Source organism: Talaromyces marneffei, chromosome 1, assembly GCF_009556855.1.
Source record: "Talaromyces marneffei chromosome 1, complete sequence".
Taxonomy (NCBI): Eukaryota; Fungi; Ascomycota; class Eurotiomycetes; order Eurotiales; family Trichocomaceae; genus Talaromyces; species Talaromyces marneffei.
This window is the reverse complement of record NC_072348.1, coordinates 5063343-5083950: the sequence shown is the minus strand read 5'-3', so window position 1 is coordinate 5083950 and position 20608 is coordinate 5063343. Positions and strand designations below refer to the sequence as shown.

Genomic DNA, 20608 nt, shown 5'->3' with positions numbered 1-20608 from the left:
AAAAATGCTACAGAAAGCGTAACATTAATCTTGTGGTATCATCGTAACCATATGTACAAGTCTAGCCTTCATTTCCGGAGCGGCAGTGCAAATCATATACGCCATCATGATGAATATAGAATAGAGACACCCACGCCTTGCCAATATGACGGTCTCGAGGTAGGTGCTGCTCCTCCACCACTACTTTGACTAGACCCTGTCCCTGCCGCTGCTACGGGTGCAGAAGACGATGTCGGCGACGAAGGAATGCTCGATAATGCCGTAAACGATCCCGGACCGAGTGACACGCCCGCAGTTACAAGCAGAGACTTAACTCGCCCTTCCCAAAGTAATCGCACGTTCCAGGACTGATCAACTCGGATCTTGATGACGGAATCTCCTTCATCTTCTTCAATCGCTTGTGGGTTGTTAGACGAAGAGAGCGAGGAGATTTTCTCTGCCGCTAAATCCTTGACAATACCCATCTTGCGTCGTGCCCATTCAAGACCATCATCCACTTCGACCGGCTCTGTGCGAGGACTCTTACGCCATATCTCGCATCCAGCTACCATTTCGCTTTCCCAGCTGTACACATTAAACCCAAAACGGGAGCTAAATGCGAGATTGGGAGATGCGCGGGCAGAGTATGTTGTTGATAGAGAACCAGTGAGAGGCGTGAGTGTGAGTGTCAAGGTGTATGGGAAACTTGATATGGGATTTGGTGTACTACCAGACGAGGAAGAGGACGGCGTTCGGGACGCTGCTGGCAATGTAGTAAATTTTAGGCCTGTCGAGAGCCCGACTAAAGACGAGATTGGAGAGTAGTATGCTTCTGCACCCGCGGAAAGTAGGGATACTTTGTCCGTGGACGCTTTACCTGGCGCGGGCTCGAGGCCTATGTTCCAGAGACCGCGCCAGCCGAAGAGTGCATTATCCGTACTGAACAAATATTCATTGCTGAAGGTCCCGGTATCATGAGAGATCTGAGCGAGTAGAGCTGCGGACGGTGCCGATTTTACCAGTGGCGGAGCCTGCGTTGAGACCAAAGAGGCCGTAATCTGCGTTGTGGGAGAGATGCGCCGTAAGAATAGTGCATTAAGTGTGGAAGGAGGTGGCAAGTGTAGCGTCGCATGTAGTAGCGTCGCTTTTCGAACGACATCATCATTGTTCTCTGCGCCGTCTATATTCTGTAAAGAGTTAGGTGAAGGTATCGCATCCCAGCCCCAATTCCGACGCGGCGGAACAGGAGCTTCAATCTGTCTATAACCACGGACTAATCGTCGTAGAGGAATAAGCCCGCTTTGTGATGGAGTGTTATTTAGTGGAACAGTGCTAAACAGGTATGAGACTGAACCATCGATCAATCCGACAGTCCCTAGCGTATACGAAGTCGCGAAATGGGGGGTGGATAGTGAAGATAGGCGAACTTGGAGTCGTTCGGGGACGTGAAAATCGAGGAGCGCTGATACTGGGGTCAGTGTATATCCATACTCCTGGGACGCTCTGACGTACATTCAGCTGTCGCAGTTAATGCAGAGTAGGAGTTGTCTTGGTTCCAGCGTGTCGCTTCGGCGAACGCCAGTTGGACGTAATCCATGAATTCCAGCATTGTCACAGTTCCTGGATCAGTAGATGCGTCACCTAGGCACTCTTAATACGCCAGGCGCCATTGATGGCTATCGAAGGACTGCCGTGGTGTTGGACTCGAGTCCAATGGCAGTAAATAGATGATTGTGGTCGAAGAGTGAAGCAATACTACGTAGACAGGGAGGCGCCAATGAGGTATCCATATTGCCAATCAGAGAGAGCCTATTTCCACAGCTCTATTCCCATAACGGCTAGTGCGACTCGGATAAGGCCCGCATCAGATTGCGCTGTCCACCAATAGATAAAAACAAAAAAAGTAAGAAAAAAAAAAGTCGCTCTGAAGCCTCACGTTTGTTTGCGCTATTCACATCACTTGATATCTGCCTTTAAGACAGTTTCTCAATCGCTGGAAACCCCAAGTATTCTAGTTGACTTTTAGTCTTTAAATATACCACCACTCGAGTACTTCTTCAGCAATCCCTCATCAACAAGCCCCGCAACATCGGCCAAAATGCCTGTCTCCAAGCGTGCCCGTCTCGTCCACGAGTCCAAGACCAGCAAAAAGAACCACAAGGAGCAAACCCGACGTCTTTTTGCCAATATTCGTGAATGCGTCGAGCAATATGACCATCTCTTCGTCTTCTCCGTCGACAATATGCGCAACACTTATCTAAAGGATGTGCGCACAGAATTCTCCGATGGCCGGTACGTAGCCTACTATCTCTCTCTCTCCTCTCAAATTCCAAGATGGTGACTAACAGGGCTTGCTTCGTGTAGACTCTTCTTTGGCAAAACCAAAGTCATGGCCGTCGCTCTCGGAAACACACCCGAGACTGCATTCGCCCAAAACCTCGAAAAACTAAACCGTTTCCTCACCGGTGCCGTCGGATTACTCTTCACTTCCCGCTCCCCGGAAGAAGTCATTACATATCTCGAATCCTTCCGACCATCTGACTTTGCTCGTGCCGGAAACGTTGCGACCCGCTCCTTCACCATCCCCAATGGCGTCGTGTACTCGCGTGCAGGCGAGATCCCGACCTCAGAGGATGATCCTATCAGCCACACCATTGAGCCCGCGCTCCGCAAACTCGGTGTTCCTACAAGACTTATCAAGGGTCAGGTTGTGTTGGAGTTGTTGGATGGTGAGAAGGGGTATGTTGTGTGCAAGGAAGGCGAGACTTTGGATTCGAGGCAGACTACGTTGCTGAAAATGTTTGGTGTTGCTACCTCTGAGTTCAAGATTGACATTAAGGCTCAATGGGACCGGGAGACTGGCGAAGTCAAGATTTTAGAGAAACCTGAGGGTGCTATGGATGTGGAGTGATGCACCCGCGCCTGGTTAATGGCTTCTATGTGCATTTTATGGCGTATTCGGCGCTTTGGGGTTATATTTTGGGCTTCTTTGATTGATCTAGTTTGAGGAAAAGTGACACCGAGTTTTATGATTGTGGGTTCTTATGTAGTCGAGATTCTACGTATAGACATTCAGTTGAGGTGGAAAGACCTCTTATGCCATAAAAAGTCAATGTCAATATATCTTCGAATACAGTTCGATTCTACATAGTCAATTATCTATTTGACTAGTAAATGTTACGTTACCCCTATCTTAATTAGATATGAACGACAAACAGACATGTCGTATTTTGTATGAAACCTCACTATGGAGTCACCAATTCGCTTACCTAGCGTATCATGCACCCATACCTTCCTTTTCTCTTGATAATCCAGTTAAAATACAAATACTTACCACACATGTAATGTAATTGAAAGTAAGAAGACAAGAATAGAAAAGAAACAAAACGTATAATGAAAGGGAATGCAAGCTGTTTTCGCTGGGCCATCTAGAGGATCCAATAGACTGTCAAGGGATATAAGCTCACTCTTCACCACAATGTCGAACATAAAATAGTTAGGTCAACCAGGGCGTTGCTGGTAGAAGCTCAAAAGGTCCGCGCCATCGATCCTTGGATGTGAGTCGACCTTACCCATGACTGAATACTGAAGAAAGAAAAGGGTAAGGCAATACTTTCAAGGATACCCACCAAAGGCTCCCGCACCTGAACGGGGTCAATGGCAACTTGAAGTTTTCAATACCTTCTCTTTGCGCGAGGGTCGTCATAGCCATCATCTTCATGATGCCGTTTGCGAGATTGGTCATCCCTTCCTCCATGGCGGTTTCGTTCACGGTCCCAATCTCTATCACGGTCGCGATCACGTCGGTCGCCGTCTCGGTCGTGGCGGTCACGATCTCTATCCCGGTCCCTGTCCCTGTCACGACGATCGCGATCACCGCCCCGATCACCACCATACCCTTCACGTGGCCTTACCGGTTCGTTATTACTACCAGTTGTCCTTCTAGGATCACGATCAAACCTGCCATCACCTCTTCTATCACCGCCCCCGCGACCACCTCCTGGACCCGAGGGGGCATTTGGTGGAGCTTGTCCTCCGAATCCGTTTCGACCTTGAAAACCAACGCCTCCTCTAGGATTTCCGAATCCACGATCACGGAAGCCTCCGCGGAAACCTCCGCCTCTTCCACCAAACCCGCCTCTGAAACCACCAGGGCCTGACGGCGCATTGAAGCCACCGGGACCCATCGGACGGGCTGGTGTAGCCTTTGTGTAACCACGTCCGCCGAGACCTCCTCCAAAGCGTCGCGGTTTCCATCCTTTGACTGTACGTCCACGTTCAACGTCAACCAAAACTCGTCGATCTTTTATACGGATGCCGTCGGTTTCTTTGTAAGCAGCTATAAATAAAAGTGTCAGCCAAATTATTCCTGATAGAGCAGGAAAGAGTACATACCTTTCATGTCTTTTTCGCGCTCATAAACAATGAATGCGTATCCTTGATGTGGCTTTTTCGGATTAGGGTTCTCTGAATCTTTGACGATACGAATCTAGAAACGAGTCAGTACATGCGGCAAAACGCATTTTCGTAGACGTACCCTCTCAATGGGACCAAATCGTCCAAACTCCCGCTCCAAATCCGACTCCTTAACATCGTAACTGAGACGCGCAACAAAAAGTGTCCTGAATGGGTCTCCACGAATCTGCGCGTCGGTCGCAGGATCATCTGTCAGAAGCATTAACATCTTACCCTAAAGTATTTTGTGGCTGGTCAGTATCCCAAGAAGCGCATACATTTCTCAACACCTTCTGTAATCAACCGTTCCAGGCGTTCCTTCTTTTCAAGCTTTTGACGCGCACGACGCTGTAGCCAGCTCTCGGTGGCATTGTAGGGTACTTCTTCGCCATAGTTCTTCAGTTCTCCAAGTAGAGCAGCAACACCGCTGATAGTACTTTTCTTGCAGTCATCAGGCGCGCGATCGCTGGGAGGGATGTAGCGCAAAGGCGGACGTGGTGCGAAGAGAGCAAGGAGGTTAGGGGGTAGCTTGTCGGTCATCTTGTCTCGAGTTGAGTATCACCCTTTTAGGATGATATTCAACTTGAAGACTTGTATTTAGAAAGCTAGTAGGCTCGAGAATAGTTGAGCACGAGCTAAAGCCGAGGTGCTTCTTTCATGAACCCAACGTTGGAATGGGTCGCAGCTCGGGAAGGCAGTCACTGTCCCAGATTGCATAAATTTAGACGCGGGTAGCCGCCCGCCAGATCAACCAATAATGTCGTTCTGTTCCTTTGCCGCCGCCTAGTTCTGGACGGCTTCTTTTTTTGGTTGGAGACATCTTTGTCCAGAAGAAACCATCACATTTACCCAAGCACTCATAATGGTGGTACGAGGAGTAAAGGCTGTGGCTCAGGCCAGGGTGAGATTCATTCGATGATTTGTTTTTCTAGCACATTGCTAATTGCTCTCTCTTAGAACGGTGTCGGGGCATTCATTCTGCAATGCAAGCGATTGGATTTTACATATTGCGACTGGGCAGGCAGCTCCAAAGGCATGCTGTACGTACCAAAAGCCCCCTTCCATCCGGGAAAAACTCGTCACTGATTTTATGACCAGCTCCTTTCTTAAAGAAGAACTCCCAGCCTTCGCCCGCGAAAACCCCCAGATCGAAATCCGCGTTTCCCCGCGACCAGCCAAACACCCCTTCGTCAGAGGCCACTACATAAACGGCCGTGAAAAGGCAATAAGCGTTCGCAATTTCAAGCCCGACGAAATCATGGAAAAGGTCAACTTGCTCAAACAGGCCAGTGGTGAAAAGTTGAAGAGACAGAAGAAACCGGTCACGAGTCTCAATGAGAGTGTCAGAGGTATTTGGTCACCGTATCACGGTGATCTTAAGATGGTTTGAGGGTGTGTGGTTCTACTTGTCTTGATATTTATAACAGCGCAGATCTGGAGTTTTGTTCTGATTGGGATTGGATTATTTTCCATGTATATTATATTTGCATATCCACCATACTTATACCGGTCCTTCATGGTCAATGTGAGAAGATTCAATCATCTTCAACAATCCTAGTATACAAACCTATCTATATGTTCTTACAAATGGATTAGAAATATTGTTACAGGTTCCTGAGGCCAAGGACTGAAAATCATAATTATTCGTATGAAATGAGATCAAAAACTGGGTATCTATGATAGATCTCGAAAAAAATAGCATACACACACTCTATAAAGAGCGGTCTGAAAAAGTAAACCTGAACCATGCTAGCTCCAACCCATGACTTGTTGCAAAAAGATAAAAACCAAAACGCCAAACGAAATGAAATCACAGATATATCTGAATCATAGATTTTGGCGAACTAACCAACTTCTCACAACCAGCAACTTTGCACTTAGAGAAAGGTTTCGTCATTTTGAGAGCTGTGTTTTTCCTCTTAGAACGATTGGTTGTGCATTCACCACAGTAGACCTAGAAGTAATTAGCCAGAAGTCAAAAAATGTTGTTTTGAAATGTGTAGCGTACATGGCCACAAGCTTTGGCAACCCATATCTGTTGTCGAGGACCATCGCCAATTCCCAACTCTCGATCACAGTTTGGACATACAACAACGTCGTCTTCGCCAACAGTTCTTATAAAACCTTCTGGCGGCGGACTTGGAGGCTTGTAAGACGGGGGTGGCGTGGGAGGTGGAGGTTCATGTATGGTAAATCTAGGAGCTTGATGGTCTAAGTCATTGGTCAGGTCGATATTTCGATTTGTATCGCCAGAAAGAAAAATTTCATCCATGTTCGGTCGATTGGGTAGATATCGGCCCATGCGACGGGTTTGAAGAGCGATTTCCTGCCTAAAGGCCTCTTGTGTAGAAAGGAACCCTTGTTGGGCATGGAAGTTGATGACATCCAGCAAGTGACTCGGGGCAGGAAACATTGACGGACGTGCTGCTGGACGTGCTGTAGCTCGAACAAACTGCACTTCGGGACTACTTGGTGGATCAAGATTGATTATCTCGGTTTGATCATCACCGCCGTCCTCTCCCTCTCCCTCCTCTTCTTCCTCCAAGTCAATAACATCTTCCATGATATTTCTCCCAAATCTCGGCTGCCGATGATGATGTGCTGGCCTACGGCTGTCGGATGAATGAATGCGTGAGGGTTGGCGGCGTGGGAGTTGAACAGGAGGTGAATCTGGCTCGTTCGTCAGGTCAACAACCTCTTCTGAACGTGACGGTGTTGTTGATGACATTATAGGGCGACGAAAATCAAATCCATGACCTTGATATCTCGATTGTGGCACCGGGAGGGAAAGAGGATGGTTATGACGTGAGGTGGATGAAGAGGAACTAGATTCACCCCGGTGAGGCCATTGTGAGCTATTTTGGTAGTTGGAAAATGACATTTCGGTGTGAGGTCTCTAGCATGGCAGTATCATGTTAGAGAATGATTGACAAGTTATCGTGGATATGAACAGTTGAACAGCCCCACGGTGAGATTCAAGATACCTTGCGGGACCTGGTGGCCAGGAACTCCACTTGATGGTCGTTATTCATAGGAGCACCCTATCCTTTGACGGGATATGGCCGAGACCATCCCAGAGACTACGAGACAAGAAAGTAGTCGAAGAGGACTTGCGATGGAAGGAGGCGAAGAAAAGGTTGGCCGAATCCGCTGGTTGTTGGTTGTACGGTATGGTTTGGTTAAGTCCGGCGGGCAAGCAGGCTTGGGTCGGGAAGTGGCGTATTCTCCGTGATTTTGCTGGTTCTTTTTGACAGCGTGGTAGCGCTCATATGACATGTATTTGTTAGCAAGCCAACAAAGTGATACATAATGGAAGTCATGCCGACATCAGATGAATCGTCCGATATTGTGATTCACGTGATAATTTCCGTGGTTTGCAGAACACGTCTAGGTATTTCTTCGGAGGCTAGCGGATACAAGATGGACAGCTTGATTTCCTTGCAGAATGCATCAAAAAGAATGCATCAAAAAAATCCTTATCAGGTATAGCTTCGTGTATCACAAATAAATTGATTCCAGCTTTTTTCTTATATTCTTCAGAAACAGTGCGGCCATAAAAACAGAAGACTAAAAGTACAACCCCCCGAGCAATTCAATTCAGAAAAAGGTAAAAAGGTATCATGACTGGTTCAACACACTAAGAACGCCTTCCGCATTGATTGTTAAGACACTCTGAGCCAATGGTCCCCATGCGACGCCTACCGCTGGTACAGCGCTGCGCAGAGACTCTGACCACTCCTTTGTAGATTTGGTATATTGCTGAACGGTGATACCGTTAGGCCCGCCGCTCAGGAGGAATTGTCCAGTATAGTCCCAAGCAAGAGTGCTGATCCTAGTTCCAGTCTCAAGTACCTTGTGTAGCTTAGACTTTCGCAAGTCCCAAATAGAAATGTCTGTGGAATTTTGAGTTACTGCGGCCATGAAGTAACCATTCTCGGAAAATTCGAGGTTCGTGACAGGTGCCTGCATGGGGAAACTGGCAGCAACAGCTCCGGACTTCACATCGTATACTTGAATTTGACCGTCTGCGCCACCGACGGCGAGCAAGTGACCGTCAGGGTGGAACTTGGCAGACAGGAGGCCTACAAACAAATAAGTAAGATGTTATTTAGAAGTTACCAACAGACAGCACTTACCGGCATTGCCATAAATCTGAGTTACAACGGACGACGTCGCCAGGTCGTATAGGACATAGCTCTTGTCCACACCAACAGATGCAACAATATCGCCAGCTGGGTGCACGACAACTGCAGTGGCCTCGCCAGCATGCGAATCAAAGCTGGCGGTTTCAGCACCATTGTTGAAGAATTTGACTGATCCAGATGCAGAAGCAACGACGGCCGTGGGGCCGGCAAAAACAGCATCTGTTACAGGTGCATCGATTTTAAAAGTCTGAATGATTTGTTGCTTCGAAACCGAGTAGACACCGGCGATACCATCAACACCGCCAATCAATGCCAAATCACCAGTCGAGTCCACTGAGAGCGACTTGCCTCCAGGATACAAAGGCTCGGAGCCGACTGTTGGCTTGTATGACTGAATCGCTTCGCTCGTTGCCCAGCCTTCTGGGATCGGACGCTTGCTTCTGGACTTGGATAGTCTACTATAGTTAGTGCTGGGGCTTCGCGAGAGTAAAGCGGTATACGTACTTGGCGTATGTTTCTTCAATTTTGGCAACCACGGAGTCGGGTAGTTTTGCGCTGTCGACCTGCATAGCATCGCCGCCTGCAGGAGCACGCGCAGTTCCCACTGATATTTTGGAAAGGGTATCGCGGGCCTCATCTCTCTCTTTCGTCAATCGCGCAATCACTCGTACCGCGGCATCATGCTGGTATAGAGCTGTGCTGAGTTCTTGTCTGGTCTGAACCAAAGCCTGGCGCAAAGTATATGTTTCCAATGCCAAAGCATCCCATTCTTCTTGAAAGACGCCGAGGAGCGACGGAATCGAGGTGAGTGTGGGTGGGCGAGGTCGAACAACACGTGCGGTCTTCAACTCGACCAAATCTTCTACAGATAGGTCTTCACCTGTGACAGGATCCTTTCCATTTTCGGCGATATATGCTTCTATAAGTCTCTTTTCAAAGACGTTGCCTAGACAAAGTCAGCATGAGGTAAACATGTTCCTCGAGTAGTCGGCGCAGGGTGGACATACCACTTTTCGTAGAGACGACTGGCACCTGTGGTGCTTCTCCGGAGACTTTTCAGAACACAATTAGTAACGAGCTCATCGGGCCATCAATGATAGTTAAACTTACTGGCACAAAGCATGGTAGAGGACTGGTGGAGGATGGTGGAATTCTTTGCGGCTCGACGTGAAGCTGGTGGTTTGAAGCTCTTCTCGACTTTTAGATGGGTCCTGCCAGCGCGCCTTCTGATTCGGCAGCCTTGCCGCCCTACAACTTCCTTGTTCATCCTTTCACTCGCTCTTAAAGGTACTGATCTTTCTCTCTAATTTTACTTGCTAGCTTTTTACTTACATATTCCTCACCTTCAGAATATTTGAGTTGAACGCAATGCCTTAATTTCGGGAGAACTTCCGAAATTCATCAGCAATCATTGTCACGCGAGTAATACGACAACTACATATACGCCTTCGTGCTTGCCATTCAAGCATGGCTTTCAATGCGAAAAATCTAAGCTATGGTCTGTCGCCTGCTATCTCCATCTACCGCACCTGACAGTTTTCACAGACCGAAGCGAACCCGCATTCTTGCGCAAACTTCGAGATCAATACGGCGGAGCTGATAATGTACGCCATGAACGACCCGTACCACGTCCGCGCAAGCCAAAAGACAACGACGATGACGATGCGCCTGTCTACGTAGATGAGGAGACAAATGAAACTATATCAAAAGAGGACTACGAACAACTAGTGAACGGCACTGAAGGCAAAGACGAGAGCACCGACCAGGACGAGAAAGGATTAGAGGAATCGACAGATGCTGCAGATTCCAAAGCTACAGAACAGGCCGCTGGCGACGAGACAAAAACTCAACAGAATCTAGCCGAGATCGGTACCCAGAAGAAACGAAGAAAAGCCAAAGTCATCCAAGAGGACGACGTTGCGGAGGACGGGTCGCGGAGCAAGGACAGTTCAGCGACGTCAAAATCCAGTGCCAAACCGAATGCGAAAAGGAAGAAGATCAAATTGTCCTTTGACGAGCCAGAATGAGTATGCAATGATACCATTGTCAGAGGGAGCAAGTATCTGCTGGCTGGTCATACGCGGTCAAAATGAGTCGTTGCGGCCTTCCGTAAATGTAATGATGTATGATGTAATGCTCGTAGAAATATTTTGATGCTTTTTTACACTCTTTCCTGCCTCTGTTCAAGGAACCCGGACAGAGGGAAAACTTGGGAATCCAAGCATCTTCACGGACGAATGTATATTGATGATTTTTTCGTATTAGAAAGACGAGATTACATTACCGCATAAGAGTCATAATTGCTCTTTCTTGCCTCTTCTCGGAGGGGCCTAACGATATAAAAATTTCCCCGCTATTTATTTCCTCCAGGCCGCCCCGCCAATAAGCTCAAGGACGCGACGTCGTCTTTTTTGATCAGACTTTCCAGGGAATAAGCAATAGGAATTGCTTATCAAGGTCAAGACGCTGATCAAGATGCCCGTGGTCAACGTCGATGATCTGGTGCGTCTGCAGCGCAAAGCAGATGACATCCGGAATGTACGAACCTCCTTCCACAAGTTACAAAGCGTGCCTTATCTTGCTTTTTCGCCGCAATAGTATGAATGACTTACTAACTTGACTTTTTTGGTTAACCAGATATGTATTCTTGCACACGTCGTGAGTTCTATCGCCCGGCCAATACCAGGTCTTTGACTTGAATATAGCTAATCGTCGCAGGACCATGGCAAAACATCCCTCACAGATAGCCTCATCGCGACGAATGGCATCATCTCGCCGAAACTGGCGGGTAAGATCCGCTACCTCGACTCGCGGCCAGATGAACAACTCCGCGGTATTACGATGGAGTCATCCGCCATCTCACTATACTTCTCGATGTTACGAAGACCAGCACCCGACGCCGCACCAGAGACGAAGGAATACCTGATAAACTTGATTGACTCGCCGGGCCATATCGACTTCAGTAGCGAAGTCTCCACTGCATCGAGACTGTGTGATGGAGCACTCGTTCTGGTGGACGCTGTCGAGGGTGTGTGTAGTCAGACCGTGACCGTTTTGCGCCAGACATGGGTTGAGAAATTGAAGCCGCTACTCGTTATCAATAAGATGGACCGACTTATAACGGAACTCCAGATGAGTCCTGCAGAGGCCTATTCGCATTTGAGCAAACTTCTTGAGCAGGTTAATGCTGTTATTGGTAGTTTTTATCAAGGAGAGCGTATGGAAGAGGATCTTCTCTGGCGAGAACGCATGGAAGAACGTGTCAATGCTGCAGCGGCGAAAGATAAAGATCAAGCAAAGAAAACTTCTGCAGACGATACAGATGGCACAGCTTCCCATGCTGGTACAGACCTGGAAGAGTTCGAAGAGAAAGACGATGAAGATTTATACTTCGCACCCGAGAAAAACAACGTGATATTCTGCAGTGCCACAGACGGCTGGGCTTTTACGGTCAGGCAATTTGCAGGGTTGTATGAAAAGAAGCTTGGAATTAAACGGTCATCACTTGAGAAGGTGCTTTGGGGGGACTTTTACCTAGATCCGAAGACGAAGCGAGTCTTGAGCTCGAAACATCTCAAAGGACGGGCTCTGAAGCCTATGTTTGTCCAGCTGGTATTGGATAGTGTTTGGGCAGCATATCAGGCCACGACTGGCGGTGGGAAAGGAAAGGGGTAAGTGCCTGGAAGCCGCATGATTGATATATACTAACTGGCTTAGTGACCCTGTAATGCTGGAGAAGATTACGAAGTCATTAAACATCACACTCCCACCTCATGTGCTTCGATCTAGAGAATCCAGAAACATATTGTTAGCGCTCTTCTCATCATGGCTGCCACTGTCTACAGCTGTGCTTGTATCCGTGATGGAATACCTTCCCAGTCCTCGAACAGCGCAGGCCGACAGACTTCCTGAATTGATCAAAAACTCACCTGCCTCTGACTTTGTCGACCAGAAGATCAAGGATGCCATGATCGAGTTCAAGACTGGCCCGGATGCTCCTGTTGTAGCCTATGTCAGCAAAATGGTAGCAATACCCGAAAGCGAGATGCCGCAAAACACCAAACGAGCAGGGACAACATTAACTGCCGATGAAGCTCGAGAGTTGGCGCGAAAGAAGCGAGACGAGATTGCAAAGCTGCAGGCAGAGGCTAATGAGCAGGGCGATGACTTTAGCCGAGTCACGTCGGCACTTGCGAACACAAGCCTAGACGACCAAGAAGGCAAGACAGAAGAAAAGGTGGACAAAGAGCATCTCATCGGTTTTGCTAGATTGTATTCGGGAACATTGAACGTTGGTGATTCGTTATATGTTCTGGCTCCTAAATTCTCACCAGCAAACCCACATGCTAGCCCAGAGCCTATGAAGGTCACCATCACAAACTTATATTTGCTCATGGGCCGAAGTCTAGAGCCTCTCAAGTCAGTACCTGCTGGTGTAGTCTTTGGAGTGGAGGGACTAGCTGGACATATCCTCAAGACAGGCACATTATGTAGCCAGTTGGAGGGCAGTATCAACTTGGCCAGTGTATCCATGTCAAGTCCCCCAATCGTCCGAGTTGCTCTGGAACCAGCAAACCCAGCAGATCTCAACAAGATGATCAACGGGTTGAAGTTATTGGAACAAAGTGATCCATGCGCACAATATGAAGTTCTACCGAACGGTGAACATGTGATATTGACAGCAGGTGAATTACACTTGGAGCGATGTCTGAAAGATCTCCGTGAACGGTTCGCGAAATGTGAAATCCAAGCTGGTGAGATGATTGTGCCATTCCGCGAGAGCATCGTTAGTACTAGTGAAATAGCACCCCCCAAGAACCCGGACTTGGGACGGGGGGGTGTGTTGACCGTGTCGCCGTCGAAACAATTGACGATCAAACTGCGTGTACTACCTCTTCCAACAGAAGTCGCCGAATTCTTGACAAAACATGCCGGAACTATAAAACGACTCCAATCCGAAAAGAGGGAAAAGGTGGACGAGAAGACTAGAGATGCAGAAGAAGCCGGTGAAGAAATTGAAAACAGAGAAGTGGAGGAAGCGGAATCCCTCGAAACGAATGTTCTCTCGATAGCTGAATTCAAGCAAGAATTACGAAAATTGCTTGCGAAGTCGAAGTATGAGAATATCAATGCAGATACGGTAGAGAAGATTATATCATTTGGTCCACGACGGATAGGTCCGAATTTGTTGATTGATGCTACTACCGCCAATGCTAGTGATAAATTGTGAGTACATACCCTTTCATCTTTGGTCATATATGCGAGAATAGCTGACTAACTGTGCTTTCAAGTTTGTCCGAGGAACAAAGAAGCACTCACAACGGCCAACTCAGTCGACAAGAAATCACCATTCGCGATCTCTCTGATAAGATCGTCTACGCATTCCAATTGGGCACTGGACAAGGTCCTCTGTGCCAGGAACCTGTCCAAGGCATCGCGGTTGTCCTCGAGGATATAGCCCTTCAAGTCGAGAACGAAGATGCAATTGACTTTGGTCGGTTGACGGGTGAAGCAATCCGGATCGTGCGCGATTCAGTATCGCAAGGATTCCTGGACTGGAGTCCCCGGATCCTACTCGCAATGTACAGTTGCGAGATCCAAGCATCAAGTAAGCTCCCTGCCCCCACCATCTCAAACCATCCAAGTGTATACGATGCTAACGATTCAAACAGCCGAAGTCCTAGGCCGAGTCTACGGCGTCATAACCCGACGACGCGGACGCATCCTCTCCGAAACCATGAAAGAAGGAACGCCCTTCTTCACCATCCTTTCGTTGTTGCCCGTAGCCGAATCATTTGGCTTCGCCGACGAAATCCGTAAACGAACCTCGGGCGCCGCATCACCACAACTCATTTTTGCAGGATTTGAGGCGCTCGACGAAGACCCGTTTTGGGTCCCCGCGACGGAAGAAGAATTGGAGGATTTGGGTGAGTTGGCTGACCGCGAGAACGTGGCGAAGAGGTATATGGATGCCGTGAGGACGAGGAAGGGGTTGTTCGTGGCGGGGAAGAAGTTGATCAAGGATGCAGAGAAACAGAAGACGCTGAAGCGGTAGTTTCGAAAAGTCGGCATTGAATTGATTAGGAGGTTGCATTGTTAAAGGGGTATAGAAAGATAAAATGGAGTTTGTTTATAGTATTTTGCATTAGTGGAGAAATCTATTGGCATGAGTTACTGGTTTATACGAAATGTTCCCCCTTTTATACAATCCCAAACCTCCTGCGTGAATAAAGGAGACTAGGAAAGGAATATCTATTCTCATAGATACTCCCGAAAGAGGACTTTGGTTCAATATCCCTCTAATGACAAACACAGACTGACACTGAAAGGTCGAGGCCATGTATACTGAAGAGGTTGTTCAAAGACAGAACGAGAGGCTATGCAAAAGGGATCCTAGGGGAAATATTTGTATATTGGGTATCTATACTTCCTGAATAGATGTGTGGTGTGAGCAATGTGATTGCTCTAATATCTTTGCATTGCCGAACGGGCAGAACCGCGTAGGCAGCTGGTACGTCATGCGACGTTCTGGGTCTGGATCTAGCTCGACTCGATCATAGTAATGTAGGAGCTTGGTGGGCACTGGCGAATCCGGTTTCGATATATGCCCGTAAGTAAGACCGTCGGGCATGTGCAGCAAAGCCGATGCTACAGAAATCAGATGCTGAGTAAGGCATGGACTGCCATGCTGCTTCAAACCTGACGTCCGACGAATTCTCTCATAGAAGTCGACTCGGTCTCAGCTTGACTCAGATGATGGATAGACGTAGTGGAATATAACATCCCTAGTCCATAATGAATGAAAATTTCGACGTGCAGTATGCCGACAGATCAAAAAGGCCTTGCAACCTTCCTCGACTCCGACGCCCCCGTCACCGGATCCTTCATCTCCTTCCAACTAACAGGAAACATCATATTCCCTGCGTCACTTCTCGCCATAACAACACCTAGGTCGTTGCGTGCAGTCGTCAAATAATAAAAACTCTGATCACCCAACGATATAATACTACCACGCACCACATCACCTACACGAAACATTTCCTCTAACACAACACGATCCTTCTCCACTGCGCGCACATCTTCTTTGCGGATCAGGGCTTGGAAGCGTAGTTCGTCCGAGGTGCTTTGGTTTTCGGGGTTGGCGGCCGAGGTCAGAATGGCGGCGATGTTGTCGTTGTCGGAGGTCGAGGCGTCATCTAGGACGACTAGAATAGAAAGCATAACCTGTCGCTTTTGGACACGCGTGACGCGCGCAAGGACTACTGAGTCGACGGCAGGTAGGGTGTTGTATTTGGGCTTTTTTGTTCCTGCCACTGTCGTCGTGGTAGTCGCAGCTGGTGCTTTTTGTATGACGCCATTAGGTCCAATGTTACCCACGCCAGAGCGCAAGACGCTCAATATCGATTTCGAGGCTTTCGATTTGGTCTGTCCTGGAAGTTGTTCGACGAATACTGGGCCTGGGATGGAGGCACAGATGATTCCATTCTGGACGTGGGTGCCGGCACCGGGGAGGTATGTTGATGTTGTAGCTAGTTGCTGGCCTGGTACGGCGAGCGTTGGTAGGGGATTCTCCATGATTATTCTCTATGAGAGAACGTTGAAGTGAGCAGTGTTTGGAATTCGCTATTTTTGTTGAAGTCCAAGATGAAGAGAAAATAAAATAAGCTGCAAATGTGGGGAATTTCTCGTGCGGGTCTACAGCTCTCTCAGCCAACCACAGCCGATATCAACAAAACTACATACTATGAACAACATGAAAAGGAATAACTGATCAAGTCATATTCAGACTATACGTAAAGGTATCTCATTATTACAACGACTAGTAGCGCAATTCTAATACAGTATAAACTCGTCCACAAGGACAAAAAGAGATGCAAAGCAGGCGACAAGACAACAAGACTCAGTGCTCAGCCCAGCCAAAGACGCTATAAACAAGATGCAATATAAGTCACCGTATGAATGTTCATGAGACAAAAGGGAAAGTCGCAAAAGAAGAGAGAAAGAAAAGAATACACCTGAACAAAGTGCCATGGAGGCAGTCGGTGTTTAAGATGAAGTCAAATGAAAGAGTAGGGGAGTTGGTTGCATGCAATTTATCCTTCGACCAGCGTCTGCTTAGGCCCTTTGCCGAGGATTTCGAGACATCGTCGAGCTAGTGCGACAACCTCCATTTCTCCCTCGTCTACCTCCTCGTCGTCGGAGTCGAGGTTTCGGTCTGAGATTCGTTTCACTAGGTTCATAATGTCCTCTGAATTGGCGATTAGGTCAATGAGTTTGGAGTCTTCCGACTCTAGTAATTGTAACAGTGTCCAGATGGCGATGTGCTGGAAAGTAGGATCTCCACTATCCAGGAATCGAATGAGATAACCGTGGAATCCTCCTTCAGGTTCCGTCCAGTCCTGAATAAAGATGGAATAATCTCCAACTATTGAAAATTATTAGCAGGTGGTCACAGACAGCACGAATTCATGAACCATTATCTTACCCTTAGAGGACAAATTTCCTAACGCTGCAGCACTATTACCTTGAACTTCAATACTGTCGCATGCAGTAAGTGGAATCAAAACATCAAAGACGCCGAGGTTGAGAAGTTGAGGTTTGAGTTCATCACTAAGTGCAAGGACGGCGATGGCAGCAGTCATCTCTGACTGAACAATGACAGGAACGTTAAGGACAAGATCCTTGCATTTCTGAACAGCGCCGGCTTGAAGGACAAGCTCTTTATTGCGGTCAGAGCTAGCTGCTAGATTTCGCAACGTCGAAATAGCATGGCATTGGATCTCTTCGCTATCCTTCGAACCTAAGAGATCGACCAGTGGTTTCAGAAATCCGGCATCGATGATAGGAGATTCATTGAGGGGGTGTATAGATATATTTCGGATGCAAGCGACGGCAGAAAGGATAAGCGGAAGGTATGACGATTGGAGAAGGCGTAGTAGAGGAGGCAAGCCCTTTGCGCGGACTATTTCGAGCTGGTATTTCTCATCGGATGCTAGATTTCGCAGAGCAAGAGCAGCTTGGCACTGTACTTTTGGAGTTGAAGAATCCATCAACTGTACCAGAGATTGTACCAAGCGAGATTCGGTCTGTGCTAGTCGTTTTCTATTGGCAGCATCGACAGCGATGTTGCTGAGAGCCGTTGTGCAGTAATATTGTACATCAACATCTTCCGAAGCAAGTAGATGTACTAGAACGGGGATGGCACCGGCATTGACCAGTTGTTGGCGGTTATCATCTGCAAATAATCAGTACGCACACCAAAGGAGATACTCGGCACATCAACCTACCAGAATGGGTCATGTTTAATAAAGCTCCGGTGGCATTTCGTTGGACTCGCATGTCCTTGGACTTGGCCAACTTTGTCAAGGGTCCGAGAGCGCCGGACCTGGCGATCTTCGACTTGTTCTCTTCATGAGTCGCTAAATTCGTAATGCAACCAACGGCGTTGCACTGAACCTCGACATTGGGAGACTGCATTTGTTTAATCAAAGGTGGAAGACCGCCCAGGTTCACGATAAGCGCCTTGTTTTCCGCTGCATACTGTTAGCGAGCATCTAACAATTGTTTAGAAATTGAAATCGTACTGTTCACGGCAAGGTTTCCTAGCGCTGCGCTTGCGGCTCGTTGGACTTCGATATCGGGACTTTGGAGCAATTTGAGGATGGGCTCGAGGGTGTCTCGATTTACTTCTCGAACATCTGTCATTCGTAACAAGTTAGTATGTTCTCTCTTCACATGCTCGCCATAACCAATCGCAAACCTTGTTCTGTGATTTCGGCAAAAGTCAAGCTAGCACTTCGTTGCAAATCAATATTATTTGACTCCACCAATGTAGTAAGAGCCCGGAGTGGTTCGCCAGAGAAGAAGTCTAAGTCAGTTTCCGTTCGCTGTAACATCCGATAGTCAGTAGGAACTCTTTTATAGAAAAAAAAAACTGCTGAGCGTTGAGCCTACATTTTCAAGATACTGTAACAAATCGGCCACCGCCTCTCGCTCACTATCCTGTAGAATAGTTTCATAGATGCCGTCTCTTGAATGGCCCCCGAACGAGCCTAAACAGGCGGATATATGACACCAGCGGTCGATAGCTGAAAAACAAGCAAAGCAGGCGTTCTCCATCACTAGGCAGTTCCCCCGGACCCTGACGAAGGGACCCGCACAGGAGGAGTGGCCGTCAAAAGAAGAGCTTAGGCAGCGACGGGGATGAGGTATCGCGAGACCCTAGTTGATGTGCGTAGATAATACAAGGATGGAAGAGCTTGTCTAGAGCGGGATCATTACTGAACGAATGTAGTGATGGTAGTGATTAGAGTAGGATCTAGGGAGGTTCGGAGTGATCGACGAAGACTGAGGGCGGCGCGTGATTTGTGGTGCTAAGACGGATAGAGTCGCTTATCGGAAGAGAGACCGACTGAAACAAGGATACTAAAATAGAGCGATTCCGATAGGAGATGGGTGCGATATCAACAAGGTAGTGGTGGTGGTGGTGACGATGGTGGTGGTGGATGTGGTTGGTTCAGGTGGGCAGCTACTGGAGGGAGTCTCAGGGAGATGTGCTTGTGATTCAAGCAGCTAAGGTCAGCCCAAGTTTCGTCCCGCCGAGCTTGCTATCCCGGCATCCATTAACCCTGATCCTTAGTTATGCGTTTAGATCTGGAACTTGTTTATTTAAGAGCCTTTTGATAGATGTTATTAAAATGGGAGATTCGACAATCAGAATATATATCGGTCTAGCTATCGCCTACGAAGCCTATCGACATCGAGCTCAGCGTCGTGATCGGTATCTGTACCGAATGATGAATCGACATGCCGAACAGCTGCTGCTTACAGAAAGCAAAGAACGGCAGTTACGAGGAGGCAGTGATAAAACTCGGCCCGGGAATAAGTGAATAGATACAATCGAATCCAATCGCAAAGCTGTCCGACCAAGACGCTTTTGATGTATCAAATAGACATGCGGCGGTCGTGTTGTTTACTATATACAGAGTAGTATGTCGTCCGCCCAGCAACGCCATGACAGCTACGTATTCTCTGTGAATACGAGGTAGTTAGGTAACACAGCAAGGATGTCCTAATCCTGAAAGATCATGAGCAAGACATGGTGCCGAACACAGTCATTCCTCTACCTGGCAGGTCTCGATATTCTTGAATAAGCTCGAGTTGTGAGAAGAGAAAGCTGAGATCATAATGTAGTAACTTAGTAGTGACAGCCACTGACCAATTAGGTAGCTCCGATTGGAACTGCCGATCTCTCCTCTGATTGGCGGACATGGCATGTGTCCTGTAGCGCTGTACTAGGTACTTTAGGTAACTTATACTATTTAGATGGTCGTACGGAGTACATGCTGTTGGAAAATCGTCCAATCGACGTATCCTGCCTTTACTCCATAACTTACTTGTAGTATACCACTTACCTCAGGCCAATGTACGATACCGCACCCAGGGACATCTTCCTTAATGTTGCGCTGCGATGCAGGTTCGTTGTTTTCAATACGTACAATACGAGTGGAGCAGGTCGGTCTGGAGCATACTTGCCACTGCATGCTCACCACCACACCGTTGTGACCTACGCAGTAAAATATTAGTTAAGTTAGTTAGTGAACATAGTTACTACTATGTATTTATGTAAGTAGTCCAAGAAAGTCAAAAATATGGTTCCTTCATATCAGAACTTGAAGGAGGTTGAACTCGGGAATCACTGATTCCAATTTTATTGGACTGGATGGAATGCTTGCTCGCTAGCAATGTCCGAGTATCTAACCAGTGGCCACCAGTACATAGTACATAGTACATACATACTACATACACATCGTGATCTAAATCCATAGCAGACATGCTATGCATGGCTGGCGAGCCTCCTATTGGCAAATTCGCCACCCCAGACTTCGACCCCGCAGAGTCTTCGATGGAACACGTGAATATGCCCATCTCTGCATGTTTGAAATGAAGGGATTTGGATAGTACGTACGGAGCATACTCAGAGTTCATGTGCTTCTGCCAACTGCTTCTCACAACTATACTTGCTGTTA

General features: G+C 47.7%; 10 protein-coding genes across 10 annotated transcripts; 4 read left to right on the top strand and 6 right to left on the bottom strand.

Moving 5' to 3' along the window:
• Positions 1-104: 104 nt before the first annotated feature.
• EYB26_001872 (uncharacterized protein) lies at positions 105-1588 on the bottom strand (the record flags this gene model as incomplete). Its single annotated transcript, XM_054261180.1, has 2 exons — positions 105-1441; positions 1492-1588. 2 exons carry the CDS (start codon positions 1586-1588, stop codon positions 105-107), a joined length of 1434 nt encoding a protein of 477 aa, XP_054117155.1.
• A 489-nt stretch (positions 1589-2077) lies between these two features.
• EYB26_001871 (uncharacterized protein) lies at positions 2078-2890 on the top strand (the record flags this gene model as incomplete). Its single annotated transcript, XM_054261179.1, has 2 exons — positions 2078-2271; positions 2344-2890. The coding sequence occupies 2 exons, from the start codon at positions 2078-2080 to the stop codon at positions 2888-2890; spliced, it is 741 nt and encodes a 246-aa protein (XP_054117154.1).
• Positions 2891-3653: 763 nt separating this feature from the next.
• On the bottom strand, positions 3654-4974 carry EYB26_001870 (uncharacterized protein; the record flags this gene model as incomplete). Its single annotated transcript, XM_054261178.1, has 4 exons — positions 3654-4318; positions 4375-4468; positions 4517-4644; positions 4713-4974. 4 exons carry the CDS (start codon positions 4972-4974, stop codon positions 3654-3656), a joined length of 1149 nt encoding a protein of 382 aa, XP_054117153.1.
• A 322-nt stretch (positions 4975-5296) lies between these two features.
• EYB26_001869 (uncharacterized protein) lies at positions 5297-5824 on the top strand (the record flags this gene model as incomplete). The annotated part of the gene is made up of 3 exons (XM_054261177.1): positions 5297-5335; positions 5392-5474; positions 5533-5824. 3 exons carry the CDS (start codon positions 5297-5299, stop codon positions 5822-5824), a joined length of 414 nt encoding a protein of 137 aa, XP_054117152.1.
• A 420-nt stretch (positions 5825-6244) lies between these two features.
• Positions 6245-7466, bottom strand: EYB26_001868 (uncharacterized protein; the record flags this gene model as incomplete). Its single annotated transcript, XM_054261176.1, has 3 exons — positions 6245-6388; positions 6443-7330; positions 7419-7466. 3 exons carry the CDS (start codon positions 7464-7466, stop codon positions 6245-6247), a joined length of 1080 nt encoding a protein of 359 aa, XP_054117151.1.
• Positions 7467-8052: 586 nt separating this feature from the next.
• Positions 8053-9846, bottom strand: EYB26_001867 (uncharacterized protein; the record flags this gene model as incomplete). The annotated part of the gene is made up of 5 exons (XM_054261175.1): positions 8053-8516; positions 8571-9034; positions 9084-9525; positions 9587-9631; positions 9690-9846. The coding sequence occupies 5 exons, from the start codon at positions 9844-9846 to the stop codon at positions 8053-8055; spliced, it is 1572 nt and encodes a 523-aa protein (XP_054117150.1).
• A 200-nt stretch (positions 9847-10046) lies between these two features.
• Positions 10047-10606, top strand: EYB26_001866 (uncharacterized protein; the record flags this gene model as incomplete). The annotated part of the gene is made up of 2 exons (XM_054261174.1): positions 10047-10077; positions 10125-10606. The coding sequence occupies 2 exons, from the start codon at positions 10047-10049 to the stop codon at positions 10604-10606; spliced, it is 513 nt and encodes a 170-aa protein (XP_054117149.1).
• Positions 10607-11054: 448 nt separating this feature from the next.
• Positions 11055-14634, top strand: EYB26_001865 (uncharacterized protein; the record flags this gene model as incomplete). The annotated part of the gene is made up of 6 exons (XM_054261173.1): positions 11055-11117; positions 11217-11237; positions 11298-12250; positions 12297-13805; positions 13871-14187; positions 14252-14634. The coding sequence occupies 6 exons, from the start codon at positions 11055-11057 to the stop codon at positions 14632-14634; spliced, it is 3246 nt and encodes a 1081-aa protein (XP_054117148.1).
• A 776-nt stretch (positions 14635-15410) lies between these two features.
• On the bottom strand, positions 15411-16154 carry EYB26_001864 (uncharacterized protein; the record flags this gene model as incomplete). The annotated part of the gene is made up of 1 exon (XM_054261172.1): positions 15411-16154. The coding sequence occupies one exon, from the start codon at positions 16152-16154 to the stop codon at positions 15411-15413; it is 744 nt and encodes a 247-aa protein (XP_054117147.1).
• Positions 16155-16672: 518 nt separating this feature from the next.
• Positions 16673-18698, bottom strand: EYB26_001863 (uncharacterized protein; the record flags this gene model as incomplete). The annotated part of the gene is made up of 6 exons (XM_054261171.1): positions 16673-17004; positions 17065-17814; positions 17867-18112; positions 18164-18277; positions 18340-18466; positions 18534-18698. The coding sequence occupies 6 exons, from the start codon at positions 18696-18698 to the stop codon at positions 16673-16675; spliced, it is 1734 nt and encodes a 577-aa protein (XP_054117146.1).
• Between the last annotated feature and the right edge of the window lie 1910 nt (positions 18699-20608).